Genomic DNA, 21,357 nt, shown 5'->3' on the forward strand with positions numbered 1-21,357 from the left:
AACATACTATGGAAGCTGATTCAGTAAGTCCCAGGGATAGCAATGACAACGGCTCTCAATGGAGACTTGGACATAGAAGAGACATTCCAGGAAGGAAGTAGGTTTGATAAGCAAGACTCCCCCCCACCCACCCCAGCAACAAAGAAGAGAGCTAACTTTGGATTCAAGGAAGAATTAACCCTCTAATTTGAGAGTTTAACAGTGGAGAGGAACAGACCTGGGAACCCAAGGGAGACGTTGTCTCTAGCAGGGAGATTCCATGAAGACCAAAAAGACTTCAATCCTTTCATCACTAGAGTCATGGGTTTTCCTGTCTACATATACTCCCTATGTGTGTGTGCCTTGCTATCCACATGCTCTAAGTGTGTTCCCATTCTTCCCACAGATTCTGTGTGAGATTGTGGAATATTTACTGCAGGTTTATGTGGGAAAATGTTTTATAACTATTGTGGTTACTATGCCATCTTAGGGATGCTGTGAGCTAATTGCATCCTCTAGTTGACTGTGAAAAGAAAGCTCACTGGTGATACTCATGAGTTTTTAGCAATGTGAATCCACCAGGTACCACTAGCATCTGAGAATAGTCATCTCTCTGAAGAAACAACCAATATATAAGTTCAAGATAGGAAACTGGGAGTGTTACCTAGGTGTATTGAGAAAAATGAATGAGAAGCTACATAATAGTGTTTCTGGTTGTTATAAAAGTAATCAATTTTATGAATAAATTTATTAAAAGGAACTCTCTCTAGAAAGATGTGCATGATGTGAAACTGAATGAAGGAAGCAGAAGCAGAAGAACATTAGACATGCTCACAGCAGCATGGGATGATGATCAACCATGATGGACTTGTTTATTTCAGCAGCACAATAATTAAAGACAATTCTAAAAGACTTGTGAAAGAAAATAGCTTCCATAACTAGAGCAGGCACTGTGAAGTTTAAATACAGACCTAAGTTTGCTATCTTCAATTTTTAAAAATTCTTATGTACTTTTTTCCTAATATTTCCTCCCATTTTGATTTAATTCTTATTTCACAACATGATTAATATGAATTTATGTTCAACATAGTTGAACTTATATTAAACTGTTTTCTGTCATGGGAAAGAAGGAAGAAAGAGAGGGAGGTAAAAAAAAATGTGAAACTCAAAAACCTTGCAACAAATGATTGTTGAAAAACTGCATGTAGTTGGGGAAAATGAATATTTTGAAAATTAAAAAAAAGCAAGTCTCTATAAATTGTGGGACAACATAGGAGCAGAACATAGGTAACTTTTACATTGCTATAAAATAATTTTTGCTTTCTTGTGACAGAGTACTTCAAAGAAAGTTTGAATTAAGAAATTACCATTTTTCTTTAGTGATGCAATATTCATTTTATGACAAACATTTTCTCCTGAATCTTGAATATTTTTGGAAAACTGGGGCACTTGCAAATAAATCAATGTAAAGTCCCCTAATTCATATTTCAATTCAAAAGAAAGCCCTTTATGAAACATTTGAACAACTTGTTAGTACAGTGGTTAGACCACCAAGCCTAAAGTCAGGACAACTTGATATCTGTGTGATCTTGGGCAAGTCATTTTTACTCTGCTTTGGTTACTCGTGTGTAAAATGAGTTAAGAGAAGGAACTAGCAAACCAATTCTCTACTTTTTCGAAGAAAACCATTATTGGGGTCATGAAAAACTGAATACAATGGAAACAACTGAACAACAAGTCTCCCTTCTAACAACAACAACCAAAAAAATCCTGTTCTGTGTTTGTTCCTAATATTTGCGATAGTTAGGTGGCACAGTAGATAGAGCTCTGAGCTTGGAATCAGGAAGGGGTCATTTTCATGGCAAACCACTATCTTTGCCAAGAAAACCCCAAAATGGGGTCATGAAGAGTCAGACCAGACTCAACAACTCACTTTAATAAGGCAGATCGATGGCACAGTAGATAGTCAGGAAGACTGCTTTTCCTGAGTTGATATCCAGCTTCAGACACTTCCTAACTGTGTGACCCTGGACAAGTCACTTAGCTCTGTTTCCCTCAGTTTCCTCATCTATAAAACAAGCTGGAAAAGGAAAGGACAAACCACTCCAGTATTTTTGCCAAGGAAACTTCAAATGGGGTCCTGAAATATCAGATATGACCTAGCAACAATGAAACATTTAGGGTCATGGAAAATAAATGTATAAAATGATACTTTTATGTTTCCTACTTTTAAAAAATGTGCCTTGAAAATGAAATTTTAAAAATGATCAATTTATTAATCCTTTTTAATCATTTGACCAATAAGAGAAAACAATACATTTTATTTTAAAAAAAACTTTGGAATTTCTAAATACTAGATGAAAATAATGGATAATGAACCTTCTTTGCTTTTTACAAAGAAGATACATTTGTTCCTATTTCATCAGAACAAGAACTACTGAAATCCTGTCATGCTTTGGGTGTGGGCGAATAGAGAATTTATCTGAGATATTAAACAAAGGAGCACAAATTTTACCATTGTTTGTAACTTATTTATATGAAATAGGGTTTTCTGTTAGTTTGTTTCAATGACAAGATATCCCCTACATTAGTTCTGGGAAGAGTCTTACAGAGTAGCAATATCACAATGTCAGGTTTGTTTTCTAAACTGAAAAACGAGTCCCCACACATTACTTAAATATCATTTTTAATTTTTGTTATAAAATTGTATGGAAAAACGAGTCCTCATGAATTACTTAAATATCATTTTTATTTTTGTTATACAATTAATTGTATGGATATTGACATATACATAAAGGGTTCAGCTTTGGGCTGTAATTTTATTGTACATTTAAGATTTGTGTTATATAAAATTGCTATCCATCCTTAATTCCATTAGAATATAATATAGACTTTGCATTATTTCCATATTTTGTTTTAGGAAAAGTGAGGATGTAAAAAAAAAGGTAATGGGGAACAAGCTTCTGGAAACCACAGTCTTGGAAGGCCTACATGACCTGCAAGTGAGGACTCATGGGGGGAGGGGGGGGTCTGTGAAATTGTTTTTGAAAATTATTCATGCTTTTCAGTAAAATTGGCCTCTTATTACGCCTTTTGTTTTCTGCATTTGAAAACATTCTCCTGAGAAGAGGTCCACAGGGTTCACCTCCCTCGGGGAGCCCTTCCTCCACTATGGGATGCAGCCAGGACTCCGTCTAGAAAGCAAACGCGTTTTGCGCCTTCGGGGCCACCGTCCGTCTGCCCTCAATCCGGAACAGGAAGTGAAGTGCTCCGGCCCCCGACGGAAGGCCCGCCCCCGGGCGCTGCCGCGCACGCGCGGCCGCACTCCCCTGCCCTCCTTCCCGCGTCCCGGCTGCCAACTGCTGGCGCTCCTCCGGGGCGAAGCCGCGGCTCCGGGCATGTTGGGCAGCTCGAGCCGCGGGGCTCCGCGGGCGGGCCCCAGCCGGCAGCGGGACTCGCTCCCGCCCACCCCGCAGCGAGGCCAGGGCATGGACGACCCGGGCGACGGCGGCGAGGCGGCGGAGGACGAGACCTCCTCGGCCCCCGGGGACTCCCAGGCGAGCTTCGAGCCGGACGGGGACGACAGCAAGCGGCGCCTGATCCGCCACCAGTACCGGGAGCTGATCCACAGCGTGCAGCGTGAGCCGGGGCCGCACGGGGGAGGGGCTGTCGTTCGCTTTACACCTAGGGAAACTGAGGCCGGGCCGCACGCGGCGCCAGCTCCCCGGGAGCCTGGAGGGGTGCCCAAGCCGCCCTCATGCCCGCGTCACCCACGGGCAGCCGGGCAGGCGCGCCGCGGCGTCGCCCGGCCGGGGCAGCAGGGCTTCCGGCCCGTATTATGTTACATGCTCACGGAACTAAGGCTTTATGTCCGTTTTATAGAGCACGAATCTTAAATGTACAATAAAACTATAGCCCAAAGCTGGATCTTTTATGTATGTAGCAATAACAATCAATTTTATAACGAAAATGACAATGATATTTTAAGTAAGGTAACTGGAATTTAAAAGGTGCAGGAGACTTGCCAGGGCTCTAGACCAGATGCAGATCGTGCCTTAAACGGGTTGGTTTGGTTTTTTTTTTCCAAAGTATTCTCAGAGCAAGGTTGTCCCTATTTTACATTTGTAGACACTGTGGCTGGGGGAGAGGGGTGAATAACTTGAGCAAAATCACAGGACTAGTAAGTGTAGGGTTAGAATTCACTTCTTCATAATTACCTAGCCGTGTGGCCTTGGGCAAGCCACTTAACCACATTTGCCTTGCCAAAAATCTAAAAAAAAAAAAAAGAATTCACTTCTTCTGGCTCTAGATTTTTTTTATTCTTTCTTTCTTCCTTCCTTTCTTTATCTATTTCTTCCTTCCTTCCTACCTTTCTTTCTTTCTCCCTCTTTCTTTCTCTCTTCCTTTCTTTCTCTCTTCCTTCCTTCCTCTCTTTCTCTTTCTTTCTTTCTCCCTTTCTTCCTTCCTTCCTTTCTTTCTCTCTTTCTCTCTTTCATTTTTTTGCAAGGCAATGGGTTTAAGTGGCTTGCCCAAGGCCAGGCAGCTAAGTAATTATTAAGTGTCTGAGGTCTGATTTGAACTCAGGTACACTATCCTCTCCCACCTAGCTGCCCCTGATCCAGTCTTCTTTTTTTTTTATTTTTTATTTTTTTAGGTTTTTGCAAGGCAAATGGGGTTAAGTAGCCTGCCCAAGGCCACACAGCTAGGTCATTATTAAGTGTCTGAGACCGGATTTGAACCCAGGTCCTCCTGATTCCAAGGCTGGTGCTTTATCCACTACGCCACCTAGCTGCCCCCAGATCCAGTCCTCTTAACACTACACACAACCCCTACTCTCTGTAAGATGTTTGTAGGAAGGGAAGCTCATTAGGTGTGGAAAAGAGCAAGGGGTTGGGAACATAAACTTTATCTTTATGTGGCATTTTGTTGTGATAATTCCTAAAAAAGAGGGAGCAGAACCTTTGAAAGTAGTTGCTGTTGATGTTGCATTTAGTGAACATTTTGATTTTCTAAAATAATATGTTTTCAATCTAGAGCAAAGAGAAGATATGGTGAGTTCAAAAAGCAACAAATTAACAGATGCACTTGAACAAGCCAACCAACTGTTTAATAGAGGTAAGTGATATTATTTAATAATGGCTACCTAGTTTTAGGCTTAACCAGGAATTTTAGGATGACTCAAGCTGATGGGCTAGTTGATTTAAATTTGTAATGTGGAAAGCTTTAAAAGGAGGAATTGGTTCTTTTATTTACTTGAGTCTTTCACTACTGTTTTCCTTTGTTTCTGTCATTTTTTGCATTCTCTTGGTTCTGCTTATTTTGCTCTTTATCATCTCATGCATTTCCTTACAAAGTTTTCTGAGTTTTCAAAGTCATCATTTCAAACAGTGCATTGCTATCCCTGTACATGGTCTCTTGCCATTTATCGATTTGAGGCTTCAACCTTTTTGTATTTATATCACCTAGTATTATTTATTGCTCGCACTATAGCAGTTCCTCAGAATGTATCATTATTAATGGCAAATCAGATAGGATAGAAGGGAGGAAAAGAATCAGAGATACTGTTGTTCATTAGTTTCAATGTGTTCAACTTTTCATAGCCCCATTTGGAGTTTTCTTGTCAGAAATACTGGAGTGGTTTGCCATTTCCTTCTAACTCATTTTGTAGGTGAGGAAACTGAGGCAAATAGGGTTAAGTGCCTTAACTCATACAGGTATTAAGTGTCTAAAATTGGATTTGAACTCAGGAAGATGAGCCTTCTTGACTGGGCTACCCAGTTGTCCTAATCAGAAATGACTAAGATTTAATTAGACCTTAGTGGCTAGGAAAAGAATAACATTAACAGGAATAGGGAAAAGAAGAAAATAATTTTGTTTTGGTAAAGAGATAAGAGTTTGGTTTAAATAAATTCAATTTAAAAAACGTTAGACATCTGTTCTGTGGAAGATAGTATATGAAATGATAGACATAAAATGAAAGAGTCCCTTCAAGGAGTTTAAATACCATGTACTTAATAAAAATAGAAAAGTCATTTAAAAGTACTGTGAAAAGGACACTGACTCTAGACACAAAGAACCCGAGTTCAAATTCTACCTTTGGCAGGTATTAGTGCTGTGACACTGGCTTTAGTTTCCTCAGGCATAAAATGAGGGGCTAGATTAAAATGGCTTCTAGTCTTTTTTCTGGCTTGAAATCTTTGGTCCTCAGAAAGAACACTTAACGACTGGGGGAATAAGGAAGACTTCTTGAAAGAAATGGCTCCTGGGTTGGACCTTAGAGGAAGGATTCCCAAAGATAGAAATTAAGAGCATGTTCTAAGACATTGGTATAGGCTTGTTTATCGGGGAAGATGGAATGTCCATATAGGGGAAGGGGAATGTTTAACTTGTGGAAATAGCAATTTCCAAGTGAAAATGTCCAGCATATCATTAATCACAGGTATAATTTCACTATTAATAAATTGAATTTAGTCACTTTGACTGTTTTATCATATCTTGATTTTTTTTTTCCTTCTTTTTTTGAACAGTGTCCCAAGCAAGAGAAGCAGCCCTAGATGCCCAATTTCTTGTTTTGGCTTCAGACCTGGGTAAAGAAAAAGCAAATCAGTTGCATTCTGATATGACCTTATTTGATCCAACGTCATATGCTGAAGATTTAGTAAGTTCAAAATCACTTAAATTTAGGAACCCCTGCTTCATTTTATCAAATTTTGAAAAGGTTTTTAAAAAGGTCTTCTGCCCTAGACTTATGTTTCATAATACTCCTTGTGTTGGAATTTCCCTTATGTTGGAATCAAGCATGGAGCTAGTAGTAGATAGGTATGAAATAATGACTTTGGATAGCAGTAATCATAGAGGTGTACATATTACTTTACCATAAGGTATATGGTCTCTGGCCTTCAAAACTATAATTTTCTTTTGTTCTTTGTGAAATTGGAGCAACTGAACTTAACAGGTTATTAGAATTTCTTTTTATTTCTTTTATAGTAGGCAGCATTGAAATTAAGTCTGGCTAGTTCCCTACTCTGATCCTATTATTTAAAGACGTTAATAAGATTGACTTGTTTCAAAAGAGTGTTACTACTGACTAGACATCTAAATTGAAGTCTATGGACAATTTAAATATGAATTCTTAGTGCATTCTGTCCTCTCATGGGATTCAACCAGTTCATAGCAGTTCAGGAGAACTGATACCTAATTTTTCTATGTTTCATGAATTTCATGAAACTATTGCCAAGGGGACAGCCTTCTATTGATGGACCTTTCTATACTTAGCTAGTCTGGTCCGCAGAAAGCACATACTCATTCTTTTGGCAGGGCATAACCTGAAGTCTCAGCATTATACTAAACCAACCAGAGCTTCTACTCTGTTGGCATAGCCTTTGAGAATTCAGGATTACCTTCTTAGCACAGTGAGGCAGAAGTAGGTCTTTGAGGAATTAGTCTGGACATAGATAAGGAATAGTTGATTAGATATATTGCTGGTACTCTAAATATGAATTCCTTGTCTGGTGACCAAAAGTGAACATTACTAGAGGAATTGAATAGTATAAATCTTTTTTTGTTTGGTTTTTGCAAGGCAGTGGGGTTAAGTGCTTTGCCCAAAGTCACAGAACTAGATAATTATTAAGTGTATGAGATAAGATTTGAACTCAGGTCCCCCTGAATCCAGGGCTGGTTCTCTATCCGCTGGGCCACCTAACTGCCCCACAGAATAGTATAAATCTTGATATCTTTGTTATAAATGAAAATAGAAGGCAAAATGAAATTATAAATGAAAAGAAGGATGGCTCACAACTTTACCTTGGAGTGAGGTTAAAAAAAAAAAGCAGTTTTATTGTGCATCCAGAGGCAACAAGAAATCTCATTGGGCCATTATTGGTCATTGCACATTATAACGCTTGTGATGATTATTGGCAAAAAGTATCATGAAAATAATTGCATATCATGCACAAAGATTTGTTGCACAGTATAAAAAGATAAGAAATTGTTCAAAGAATTTGGTTTAATTTTGAGGGTGTGTGTGTGTGTGTGTGTGTGTGTGTGTGTATTTGGTAAAACACAAATGTCATGGGGAGGAATAGGTCAAGATGATGAAAAGTGTTGGAAAATATGTAAGTCAGTGAGTTAATAAATATTAAGCCCTTACATTCCAGACACTGTGTTAAGCACTGAGATCAAAAATACAACCAAAAAGAAAGACTGTCCTTGCCTTCAAAGAACTGACAAGGTGAAGACAGCACAGAATAGAGAACTGAAAGAGGAATAAGGAAGGTGGGGCAGAAGGATTGGAGGTGCCTTCCTGGGGGTATAATTGAGGAGTCCAGTTTGTACCCTGGTGAAAAATGAAGTGATGGTTGATCTAAGACACCTCCTTAAATGGAGGTTCTGGAAAGGGCCATCCAATTAGAGAGGTGTTGAGACTTTGAAGGGATGAGTTCCAAGCTTGAAATGATCTTTAAGGAAGAAGAGGTTTCTGGAGAGTCTGAATTACAGCTTGATGAGAAATGAATTAGGTATGAAAGAAGCAGAAGACTTGGGCTACATCAAAGTCTCATTCCTTTACATTGTGTTTACTTTCTTAGAAGAATTGAAAGTCTGTAGACATGGCAGATGGCTATCAACATCACCATATATTGAAATTCATTTTGTTTAGTCAGGAAACAATGCATTTTTGGTGTGGGAATTACCTGAATCAGCTGTTTTTGGATAGTCACACCATCATCTTGTTAGAGCAAATATCAAAATGAATGCAAAACCAGACAATAGAAGAAAAGAATAGGGAAAGAATGAAGAGATTATTAATAGCCAACACGTATGCAATACTTTAAAACTTGCATTTTATACAATGAATTCTCTACAGTCTTAGTTCAGTTTTAAACTTCAAAAAGTATGATTTCTACACACTTAGAAAAATTATCACAATTTTTAAAAGATTAACAAAGCAGGTACCCCTTTCTTTGTGCATTGTGTGTGAAACAGTTTGGTGGATAGGGAGAGGAAGTCTCTTGCTTGGACACCTCAGTCACTTTTTTCTTAAGGGTCATGTCAAAGCTGTCATATATTCATCAGAACCTTATTCTTTATAGTATTTAAGACTAGAATTGTAAATGCAATTCTTTTACTAAGTAGCATCAAATGAAAGTTTGAAAATCAACTAGAGTGATATATATCACAAGGTGGTGGTTATATTGAAATTTAATATCAATATTTTTTAAAAATTAGTTAACCTCTCAAATGCTGTTTTTTAAGTCTAGCATTTTTGTTTCTGAAGTTATCAGAGCTCATTTGAGCCTTACAACATCCTTATAAGTAGGTACAACAGGTTAAAATCAGTATTTTCAGGTTACAGATTATAAAATTGAGGCTCAGTGAACATGAGTGACTTGCTATAATCATATGGCTAGTGTTAGTATCAGGTTTTTATCTTCCTTTTTCCCAAGTCAGAAAAGGTCAAAGGGACAAGCCTCCCAAGGGAAACAGAAAGATGGAATAGGAACTCTCATTTTGTACTGATATAAATAGGAAGATGTGGACTTAATATGACATGGCATTGCTTATTGGGGATGGGCAAAGAGAGGATTTGGAAGTAGCACTGGAGAGTGATGAGTATGACCAAATTTTCTTGCTGGCCCTATGTATTCAGGGCCTGAAAGAAATCTGACAGTGAGGTAGAAAGAGGTAAAGAATGGAGTTTTAGGGGCAGCTAGATAGGGCATGGGTCCTAGAGTCAGGAGGATCCGAGTTCAGATTCAACCTCAGCCATTTGTACTTATTAGTCACTTGACCCCATTGTCCAACAAAAAAAGAAAAGAAAAAGAAAAATGAATGGAGTTTTAGTTGCGTTTAAGGTTTGTTCCTTTCAGCTGTTCTTTAAATTCTCCAAAGACACAGGAATCAGATCTTAAAATTTTCATTTCCTCCTTAGTGCTTAGTATCATAATGAAAGCTGTTCAATTGATATTTGTTTATTAATGTTCCATACATTCTGAGAGTTCTGTTTTAATAAAATTTGAGTGGTGGATATATATAAGATGTAAGCCTTTTTTAAGTACATTCTTTCTTCTTAAATTTCATTATTGTGCCACTGGCCTTATTAAAAATCACCACTTGCATCTGTAACTCTTCCAACAATACCATAATCTCTTTCCTGGGGACAAATATTATTGATTTTATCTATTTAAAGCAATCTGAAAAAGTTTTGCATGTATCAGAACCTTAGAAATGGATTTGAATTTGAGCAAGTAAAATTTTGTGACTATTTCCAGAAGTGAACTCTTTGTAAACATGTATAAGAATATCTAGCTTACATTGTGTTCCTGGAAAATAGCACTTGCTAAAGAGTTAGACCAACATATTTTCTTCACAAAGGTTTATATCTTTAGCTGTGTAATTTTTCTTTAGGTTCAAGATGTAAACTTTCTTTTACTTGGAATATCCAATTTATTTCATGGCTGTTCATTAGCTTATTTAGCTGCTGTGTAATAGTGTGTGTAACCCTGAGTTATGGTATGGTTTCTGATCATTTAACTAGGAGACTTAGGATTTTTTTTTAATTTTTATTTAGTTTTTTTAGTTTTTGCAAGGCAGTGGGGTTAAGTGGCTTGCCCAAGGCCACACAGCTAGGTAATTATTAAGTGTCTGAGGTCAGATTTGAACTCAGGTACTCCTGACTCCAGAGCCAGTGCTCTATCCACTGCTCCACCTAGCCACTCCAGGATTGTTTTTTAGCTAGTAAATGATGGCACTTGCTAAACTGAGACTTTGCTCCCTTTTGTTTCAGCTTAAGTATATGGGCCTAAATCGACTTGAAGTACAAGAAAGTGATGGTGAGGAAGAAACATTTCAAATTGGATTCTTACCTGATGACTCCTGGCTCAGAGTAGGAATAATATCAGTAAGATTCTTCAAGCATGCTCCAACGTTCCACTTTTTGTAAGTTTGTTTGGGGTCTGGCAAAGGGGTTGATATTTGATAAGTTCTCTGTTTTAGAGATAACATACCTAAGTGTAGATGAACTTCATAAAGCACTTAAAAAAACTTTTTCAATCAATTAACAAGTATGTATTTTTTCCTCTCTCCCAAATCCATCCCCCCCAAGTGAACAAGAGGAAAAAGGAAAACCCTCATAATGAGTATGCATGGTCAAGCAAAGCAAATTCCTGCGTTGGCTTTGTCCAAAAATGTATGTCTCACTTTGCATGCTGAGTCTGTCACCTCTCTGTCAAGAGCTGGATTGCATATTTCATCTTCAGGCTTCTGGATTTGTGATTTGTCATTGCATTGGTTGGAGATCTTGTCTCTTAACCTTTTAAAAAATTATCTTGACATATAAATTATTCTTCCATTTCTCACTTTATTACTATGCATATTTTATGTAGGTTCTCCTGGTTTTCTTTGAAACCATTCCTTTTGTTTTTGAACTTATAAATATTTTTATGACTATTGAGATTTGATAGAATTCACTTGTAAATTCTTAGAGTATTGGGGGTGGGGATGGGGATGGGGCACACAGGAGAAGCTCATTTGTGACTTGGTTCAATTTCTTTTTAATTTGGTACTGTTTTGGTAAATATCCATATACACTATTTCAGTTATTCTTATTAGATTTTTGTGCAAAACTGAGCAAAAGAGATTTTGTGATTTCAATTGTAAATGTGTGAATTCTCCTTTTTTGTTTTTATTATAAAAATAGGTTTTTGTGATTTTAAAATTAGCTAATATTTAAGATTGTTTTTTCTTTAAAACAGTTCAGCTAATTTTATCAATTTATATTTTTTTCTTTCAATTTTGTTAATCTTTTCCTTTAGTTTCAAAATTTCTGCTTTGGCATTAGCTTAGGGTTTCTATGTTCTTTTAGTTGCATGTCCATTTCATTGGTTTGTTCTTTCCTGATAATGAAAACATTTATAGATATTAATTTTGCACTGAGGGTGACTTTAGTTTCGGTATGTTTTCTCATTGTTAACATATTCTTTGAAAATATTTTTTCTATGATTTATTCTTTGATCCAGAAATTTAGGATTGTGTTTAGTATCCATTTAATTGTTAGTTCTTTCTTCAGAGACCCCTTAAAGCATATGTTTTATTACATTGCAATAGAAAAGGTATGTTTTTTGTGAGATTTTTGTGTCTTAGTATATGATCATTATTTAAAAAGTTGCTTCAAATGGTTGAGATGTAAACTTTCTCTTCTCATTTCATAATCTTTAGAGATAATCATCTCTAATTTTTTAATGTTTAGATGCTATGCTGTTTCATATGAAAATACATTTAGTAGTGATACCAATTATTTTATCTATGGCACCTTTAAACATAATGTAGTTTCTTCTTTTACCAATTTTTTTTATCAAGTATTTGCAAGACTAATCTTTAAACCTTCTTCCCTCTGATGCAGTAGACTTAACGTTTTTTTCCTCTCTTTTTCATGATAGCTTTTCAGATATTTGAAGATGGCTTTCATATTTCTCTGAAATCTTCTCTTATTTAAGTTAACTTTAATTGTTAATCTATCCCAGCTATCCTAGTTGCTCTTGCTTAGTTAGATATGCTACCGTTTGACAGTATACATCTTAAAAGATTGACACTCTGAACTTGATACAGAACTCCAGATATGAATTGATCAGTACAACACACAGTAGAACTAATAATCCCTTAAACTAGATAGACACTCTTCTGACAGCCTAAGATTGCATTAGTTTTTTTGGACAATCATCTCACTTTGTTGTTTCATAATTGTACTTGTAATCAATTAAAATCCTTTTATCTTTCTCAAATGAACTGTTTTTGAACACTGGAGCTAAGATGAAGGTGAACTGTTATGGTGAATCTTACACAATTTGATTCCCGCAAGTGAACAACAGGATTTTATATATGGAATTTGAGGGAAGGAATAGAGAGAATTGTTAGATATGGGACTAAGGAAAACTGGGAAGATTAAAAAACTACTCCTTGGGATCCTTAGAACCCAGACAGTGAAGGTTAGGATGAGGGACTTAAAGAATATTCATTTAGAGTTAGGAAATACCTTAAAGGGCATTGAGTCTGTCCCCATCATTTTATAGGTGAGGAAACTGAGGCTTAGAGACTTGAAAGAGGATTTGAATCTACTGACTCAAAATCCAATGGGTCTCCAAAGTAGGAACCATAGCATGTGACCCCAAGTCATATATCACCCCAGTCTCTCTTAGATAACCATGGGCTTTTCTTAAAGCTGCCTGTACTATTCTGTTCTTCCACTTTTGGCTATCAGTTTTCCCTTCACCAAGACCTAGTGACTTATCCCACTTCTGCAGGAAATACAAGATCAAGTGAATATGAATCTGAGGAGGCTTTATTTGGGTAGACTCTGTCACTTAAGACAAACTGAAAGTGAAACAAGGTATTTTTAGTTAAGAAAACTCTAGAAAACTATTGAATATGGAGAAGAAGATTAAGGAGACACTAAATAAAATTATATTGTGCATTGTGCAGTATACCTAAAGCTTTTTTGGCAGACATAAATCTTTGAGACTCCTTAGTATAAATAAATAATTTAAGGTTATAAACTATTATTATACTCTAGAACTAAGATGAGCCCTAGTGATTACTAATCCAATCCCTCATTTTAAAGAAAAGCAAAGTGATGCACAGTGAAATAATGAACTTGCCCAACATCCCAAAGAGTACTGACTGTCAAACCCAGCACTCTTTCCATCATATCTGTTGAGCAGCAGTAATGACTTTGGCAAATCATAGCTTCCTTGAACAGATAGGTTTTTTTTTCCTCATTCTCCATTAGGTTTGGTTCATTCAAAACTGATCCTCATATTCCAAGGCAACGGAATGAACGTCTGAGAAGAAAAGATAAGAAAGAAGAAGCAAGGTCCATGCCTGCTGAGGTTTGCTTCTTGCTATTGTTAAGTCAGCCATCTTTTTATGTTTCAAAGACATTATCATATAGGAGGGAGGTCATGTGATAGGAAAATGGGAGACATTTTTAGAATTGTTTTTCTTGTCATTTTCTATCATTCCTATATTTTGATGCTTTTATTTTTTTTTAATTTTTATTTAAGGCAGTGGGGTTAAGAGTGACTTGTCCAAGGTCACACAGCGAGGCAATTATTATTAAGTGTCTGAGATCAGGTTTGAACTCAGGTCCTCCTGACTCCAGGGCCAGTGTTCTATCCATGCACCTCCTAGCTGCCCCCTTGATGCTTATTTTTATGGGACTTTGAATTCAATTCAGTTATCAGTTTCTCTTATATAATCATTCTAAGAATTGTTTTTGCTAACTTGTTTTCCTTTTAATAGTAGGGATTTTTTTCAAATCCTCTTATTAGAAATGGAAACTATATTTATTCTTTTTAAATATAATTCTTATGGGATTTGACAAATTTATATCTGGATGTCATCTGTGCTGCCACCTGGCTAGTGAGAGTAGATAATCACAGTATCTCACATTTGCAAGGAATCTGAATGATAATTTATTCCAATCTGTACCTGGATATGAATCTCCTCTATGATACCCCTTAGATTTGATCATCCATTCTTCATTTGAAAAAGAGTATTGTTTTAAAGGTCACCTCTTCTACTTTGGGACAATTCTAATTATTAGAAGTTTTTTTTATTTAGATCAAGTTAAAATTTGCGTTTGTGTACTTTTCTCCTGATGGCTCTCACATGTACCTTTTGGAATAAACATACTCTTCTATTTGACAGTTGTTTTTAACATTTGAAGACAGTTATTATTTGCTACCTAAGTTTTTCTCTTGGCTAAATAACTTGAATACCTTCAATTACCCCTTTTGTTCTATGGTTTTCTCTGCATTCACTAGCTTGGTCCCCTTGTAATTCATTTTGTCAGTCCTCTAAAACTGTGGTACTAAATCTAGCAATGACACTTGAGATGTGATCTCCTAGGCAGTGTACAATAAAATGACCATTTCTCCCCTTTTGTACACAGTGCTCCTGTTAATGAAACATAAGATCCCATTAGTGTTTTTAGCTTCCATCTCCTCATAGTGCTTCATTTTGAGCTGGTGGTCCACCAGAATCCAGGTCTTCCATAGAAGCTTAATTTGTATGAATAAGCATGTGAGGGACTGTGTGCTTGTTTCTGGTTAAACCTTTCTGCATAATTGTGATGATGTGCATTCATGTCTATTAACTTGCCTGAAATTTTCAGCTGAAAAGAATGGAGGAGTCCCAACAAGAGGCTACAGAAAAAGAGGTAGAAAGGATTTTGGGGTTACTGCAAACCTACTTCAGAGAAGAACGTGAGTGTGATTTCACTTGAACAAGATGCCTTTAGAAAGCTGTTTTAAATTTCACATGAAGTGATTAGTTATTTTCTTGTAAAAGGTTTTATTTTAAAAGACTGTTTAAATCTTAATTTTAAGATATTTTACAGAAAATTAGTTGACATTTGTTGTGTGAATTTTGGTGAAGTAACTTTTTCTTTTCTATTTTCTCATATTTATAGCGGAGACTCCTATATCCTTTTTTGACTTTGTGATTGATCCAGATTCTTTTGCCCGAACTGTGGAAAATATTTTCCATGTTTCCTTCATTGTGAGGGTAAGACTTAAAATTACCAATTTTTCAACTGTATTTCTAAGTAAAAAAAGCTACAAATAACATGGATAAAATAATTGTTTTAAGCTAGTTTTTCAAAAATCTTTATTGTTGCTGGCTATTTGAAATGTTTGTATATGTTTAGGTAGAAGAAACTAACCCAGATATAAACTGATTGATGTTCTTTATAACATTGCTTTTGCTTTGTCAATGTTAAGATAGAATTGTTTAAAATAAATTGATATAATGAGTTTGCAGCTTTGACCTTATATAAACTATTGAAACATTATATTAAGAGTTTGATACAGGTAGTCACTGGGCCAATATGAAGACATTTTCCTTAAAAAGATATAGAACAAATCTGAATTTCTGATAGAAATTGTAGTTAGGAGATAGACTTCTGATTGGTATCACTATTAGAAAACATAATATTACATATATAAACATGTATAATCACGTGACTTATGTTTATATTATATCATTACAAACAAAGCTTTCCAATGTCAGAGTCTGAGAATTCATTTAAGCCCTTCCTGTGTCTCAAGCACTGTGTTTAAGTGATAAGAGACAAAGGAAAATTTGAGACAATCTGCTTCTAAAGGAGTTTGGACCTTCTATTGGGAGAGAAAATGATGTAAAAGCAAGTTCTGCCAGAGTGAATGGAAAAGCCCAGTAGTCCTAGGGTCCCCCAGGGCTCGTAGTCTTCCCACCCACCTGGAACCTCGAGTTGATAAGGGTTAACAATGTGTATGCTGCCTCCAACAAGAATTAAAAGCAACATGATCAGAGAAAATATCCCCACTCCTGGCACAGATCCATAGGTGTGGAACATTGCTTATAGTTTCAAACTCTTTTCAGTATATTGATGAGTTTTGCTGGGGGTGAGGGTGCAGAGAGGAGAGGAGAGGTGGTTTCTCTTTTTTTCTTTAAAAAATATTCTTTGTAGGGGCAGCTAGGTGGCGTAGTGGATAAGGTACCGGCCCTGGAGTCAGGAGTACCTGGGTTCAAATCTGGTCTCAGACACTTAATAATTACCTAGCTGTGTGGCCTTGGGCAAGCCACTTAACCCCATTTGCCTTACAAAAACCTAAAAAAAATGTGTGTGTGTGTGTGTGTATTTATATTTATTCTTTTTTAAATGGATTGACACTTTGTGGGGGGGGAATACCAGGCTAAATTTTGCTGATATAAAAACCAAAGATAGCAGTAAATGTATTTTGTAAAGTCCTAACATGAATATAATTTGCAGATCAATAAGTCCAGGACTGATGATGCTATAGTGGACAAAAACACTGATGCTTAAGAATCTCTTGCTTGGCCAGTTTTAGTGATAAGTCTCTACTTTTGAAAGCAGGCTTTCCTTCCCATTGCTGGACAGCTTTCATTGCTAATTCTTTTCTTATTATAAAGTTGAATTCTTGGTCTGGCAACTGCTGCTGAGTTTAACATGACTGAAACAGCTGAAGTTTTGTGTTTATTTTTGGCATAAATTCATATGTATAGGGAATTAAGGAAAATCATGTTTCCTAGTCTTTATTTGTATTGTTACCTCCATTTTTTAATGCCATATTGTTGCCATTTGAAAGATGTGCATTGAAAATAAATGATCTTTCTCATCTTAATAGTAAATTATGTATCACATTTTTATTTTAGGATGGTTTTGCAAGAATAAGGCTTGACCAAGATAAACTGCCAATAATAGGTAATGATTCTGTTCAAAAGTCTTAGTTTATATGGAGAGCTGATCATTTTAATTAAAGATTATGGATTTTTATTTCATTAAAAGCAGCTGAGTTTTTATTGAAGGTTTTACATTTTATTCCATTATTACATAATTAACAACTGAAAACTAGAATTAAAAGACTAGTTAAAAACAATAAACATATTATAAGTAACTATCTTGTCATATTATCTTTATAGTATGAGGATTAAAATAAGTGACTAGAGCTCTGGGCCTAGAGTCAGGAAGACCTGAATTCAAATCCTGCTCCATACATTTGCTAGCTCTGATCCTAGTCACATCACTGATCCTTTGTTTGGCTCAGTTTTCTCAATAGTAACATGAAGATGATACCTGCCTCCCAGGGCTGTTGTGAGGATCAATTGAGATAATCTTTATAAAAAAAACTGCTTAGTACAATGATATCTGGCAATGTATAGACTCTATGTATATAAGTACTTTTGCTCTTTCTTTAAAAGGTAGTAAAATTTCCTTAAAATGTTTCATTTTTAGGGGCAGCTAGGTGGCGCAGTGGATAGAGCATCGACCTTGGAGTCAGGAGGACCTGAGTTCAAATTTGGCCTCATACTTAACAATTACCTAGCTGTTTGACCTTGGGCAAGTCATTTAACCCCATTGCCTTGCAAAAAATCCCCCAAAACCAAAAAGTTTCATTTTTGATGTTCTTTTTTTTTCCTGTTCCTTGTTTTTACTGGTACCTTTTCTTTTAGTTCAATAATACAGTAGGTTGGGGCTCATTTGTTAATCATCTGCTCCTCTCTATTTATCTTCTCAAATTTGCAGTTGCCCATAGGATATTACTACCTGAAATTTATCCTGTTGAAAACTGAACTAGTCATCATCCTGCCTCAAACAAAATACTATTTCCTTTAATTAAACCATAGTCATACAATTCTTCATGGAGTGTTCTACCCCTAGTTTGCAAATTCTCCTTTACAGCTTAATTTGATTGATGCAAAGTTCCTGTTTTTTTCTTCCCCACAATTTCTTTTGAGGTTGACTGAAATCCATTACTTGAGGTAATGCTTTTAGTCTTCATACTTCAAGCTTTCACTGGTTTAAATGAATCCACTTGATCATTCTCTAATTTCCTCTACGCTAGACCTTTTTTGCATTTAATAGTTTTCTTCATATCTTTTTATTACTTCAGATATAGGAGCAGGTAGGTGGCACAGTAGATAGAGCACTGGCCTTGGATTCAGGAGGATGGGAGTTTGAATCTGGCCTCAGACACTTGCCACTTACTAGGTGTGTGACTTTGGGCAGGTCACTGAACCGTGATTGCTTCACCCCACCCCCACCCTGGGCCACCTCCAGTTGTCCAGATTCATATCTGGCCATTGGACTCAGGTAGCTTTGAAAGAGAAAGTGAGGCTGGTGACTTCGAAAACCCTCCCTCACTCAAATCCAATTCATGTGCTTGTCATGGCAGCACCTCCCTGATGTTGTGTGCTTCAAAAATGAAGGACAAAAGCATTAAATTTTAAGCCTTAATTAAAAAAAAACTCCTCTCTAGTTCATTAAATTTGTACTTCAAGTAGCATGTTTCTCTGCCTCTACAAGCTGATGACTGCTCAAAATAGTTCTTTTGTTCCATTCTGGTCCCCTTTAGGCGGTGTTGATAATTTTTGGATTAATGGTTTTGCTTAAGCCATTTTCTTCACTTGGAATTCTGCTTCATTTTATTAATCCATAGTCATTATTTCCTATAAGTAACTTCAAGCTCATTTTTCTCAAGAAAAGTACCCTGATTACTCTTGCTTTGTTTAATGTTCTTTTAATTATCACACATATGTGCCTCGTGATAGATGTTCTTGATTGTATTTATATGCTGCCGTGAAATTTTCTGTTTTATTCAACTATATTATAAATTCTTCAACATCAGGGAAGGTGTCTTTCCTTCCTTAGTTTCATCCTTAGTGCATTTTGAATTACCATGACATGCATTCTATAGGCACTCAGCATGTTTGTAGGGGGGGAAATTGTTTACCTAATGCTCAATTACTGTTGAACATAAAAGGAATTGAATTTATATTGTTATGGGGGTGGTGGGGGGAAGAGGATTAAGGGACTTGCTCAGGGTCACGTTGCCTAGTACATGTCTGAGGCCAGATTGGAATTAGGATCCTCTTGACTTCAGGACTGATAACTCTATCCAATGCCCCATCTAGTTTCTTCAAGTTAATTATAATAAATTGAGAATATGTTGGCATGTCACATGCCTTTGGATTGAATTGTTAAGTACATGTAAGTACTTAAATCACTAACAAATGCTTTTAAAGTTTACAATCCTATTATTGGTGAAATACTCTTCTGATTTGATCACTCATGAAATTATTCTCTTTCTCACAGAGCCCATTACCCAGGGTAATGAGGAAAGTGAACAACAAAGTACCCAAATCAGACATCAAGATATTATATCACTGAGTTATCAAGACTGGAAGGTAAAGCTCATGTCCTCAGTTTACTAAATCTTGACTTTCTACATTGGTTTGAAGTTGAATGGAATTTTCATGTTCATTTTTTTTCTACCAGGATATTGTGAGGACTTTTGAAATTTCACAGCCAATGATCTCTCCTCCATGCTGTGGCAAGTAAAATCCAAGCTTTCTAAGGTATGGCTCCATGTTTTTTGGCATCCCAAACTACTTTTTTTTATGAACTCTATTTACCATTGAGATAATTGACTCTGTTTTCGCTAGTTTTATGTTCTTATAGTTGATATAGTTGATATGTATCTTCCTCAGTTTCTTTTGTCATAACTTTGCCTTATTGACTCTAGGCTACTGACAGGATAAATAAACATTATCAGCTAGCTTTGTATAGAGTTGTCTGGTTATTTTGACAGAGAAAACTATGTCCATGTTAAAAACCCATAAAGCAAGAATTTATCGTCTTGAAGAAGGAGGATGTTCAACCTTCCCATAGCTTGAATTGATTCTTTTTTACTATTATAATATAGGCAAAAACTTCAAATTAAAAGGTGAAAATTAGGAAAAATAGACTTTGATTACAATTATAATTCATTATTTCCTTATATGGACCCATTGATGCTTAGTAGTTACTATAAAATCTTAAAAATTGGGGGCGGCTAGGTGGCGCAGTGGATAAAGCACTGGTCCTGGAGTCAGGAGTACCTGGGTTCAAATCCAGTTTTAGACACTTAATAATTACCTAGCTGTGTGGTCTTGGGCAAGCCACTTAACCATCTTAAACATTAATGGATATTTGTGTATGCTATATAGCACAATATATATTTTTGTGAATTAAAACTTTTCTCTAATGAAATTGGTCACTGAATGGCATATGAAAAGCTTTCAATTTGCTGATTATTGCACACTTTAAATGATCAAGCTTAGTAGCAATATTTAAGAATGGGTTGAAATTACATTTTTGTTATTTGAGGTACATTTTAATATTAATAATTGTCATTGTAATTATTGCCAAAATATAATTTAACTTTTAATATTTTTAATGTCAAATTCTTTAAGAATCCTGTTTTTCACATCTACAGCTTAAGTAAATGAATACTAGGAACCCAGTATTAGTTATCACTATCTAGCCACCAATGCCTTTTATTATACACCATGTTTCTTTAGATTTCTTTTTTGGCTAAAGCTAAGCTGTTGAGGCTAAAGTAGTTCTGATTGGTAGGTCCCTTATGTTTCCCTGGCTTATGACTTGAAAGGCACTTAGAGAGAGGGTGAGAAGACTGCTCATTCTGAAAAAGAACTCTGTTGAATATTTACCACCAGCCCATGAAAACTGCCACGTCACTGAGGCAAATCAAGTGAGAATATCCTTTGCATATCTAAAGTGTCCTTTGTATAACTGTTTTCCTCTTATAAGACTGTCACTGATTTTTGTTTTGGCCTATATAGTTGTCTTGGCTTTTGTACATCTGAAGGGCTTTCCTGATAATCCATCAGACTAATCTATATTATTTAGATACCATTTGAATTTGTGTTTTTGATTGATTACTCTTTATTTCTAGGTGTCCCAAATGAAAATTGGCACCACAAGTGGAAAGAAGTATATATCACTTATATTATGAAATGTGTTTTCCAGAGAATTAGATGTTT

At 36.1% G+C, this 21,357-nt stretch overlaps 1 protein-coding gene across 3 annotated transcripts; it reads left to right on the forward strand.

The window, feature by feature from the left end:
• The first annotated feature begins 3,281 nt into the window (after positions 1 to 3,281).
• On the forward strand, positions 3,282 to 21,357 carry NSMCE4A (NSE4 homolog A, SMC5-SMC6 complex component). 3 transcript variants are annotated; one of them, XM_074233479.1, is made up of 11 exons: positions 3,283 to 3,618; positions 5,014 to 5,094; positions 6,507 to 6,637; positions 10,763 to 10,914; positions 13,760 to 13,859; positions 15,146 to 15,236; positions 15,443 to 15,537; positions 17,188 to 17,236; positions 19,628 to 19,719; positions 19,811 to 19,890; positions 21,270 to 21,357. In XM_074233479.1, exons 1-10 carry the CDS (start codon positions 3,378 to 3,380, stop codon positions 19,871 to 19,873), a joined length of 1,095 nt encoding a protein of 364 aa, XP_074089580.1. In that variant the 5' UTR covers positions 3,283 to 3,377; the 3' UTR covers positions 19,874 to 19,890; positions 21,270 to 21,357. The 3 variants fall into 3 exon arrangements, 2 of the variants coding, with proteins under 2 accessions (XP_074089580.1, XP_074089581.1); XM_074233480.1 differs by lacking the exon at positions 21,270 to 21,357 and adding an exon at positions 20,930 to 21,263; XR_012477864.1 differs by lacking the exons at positions 19,811 to 19,890; positions 21,270 to 21,357 and adding an exon at positions 17,768 to 17,872 and having other exon boundaries at positions 3,282 to 3,618; positions 19,628 to 19,718.

Source organism: Macrotis lagotis, chromosome 4 (genome assembly GCF_037893015.1).
Source record: "Macrotis lagotis isolate mMagLag1 chromosome 4, bilby.v1.9.chrom.fasta, whole genome shotgun sequence".
Taxonomy (NCBI): domain Eukaryota; kingdom Metazoa; phylum Chordata; class Mammalia; order Peramelemorphia; family Peramelidae; genus Macrotis; species Macrotis lagotis.

Excerpts from the sequence above, each read along its gene's own strand:
- NSMCE4A (XM_074233479.1), top strand. The coding sequence starts at position 3,378 with ATGTTGGGCAGCTCGAGCCGCGGGGCTCCGCGGGCGGGCCCCAGCCGG. Across the intron at positions 13,860-15,145 it reads CAAGGTCCATGCCTGCTGAG|CTGAAAAGAATGGAGGAGTC; the intron begins GTTTGCTTCTTG and ends TGAAATTTTCAG. Across the intron at positions 15,237-15,442 it reads AACCTACTTCAGAGAAGAAC|CGGAGACTCCTATATCCTTT; the intron begins GTGAGTGTGATT and ends TCATATTTATAG.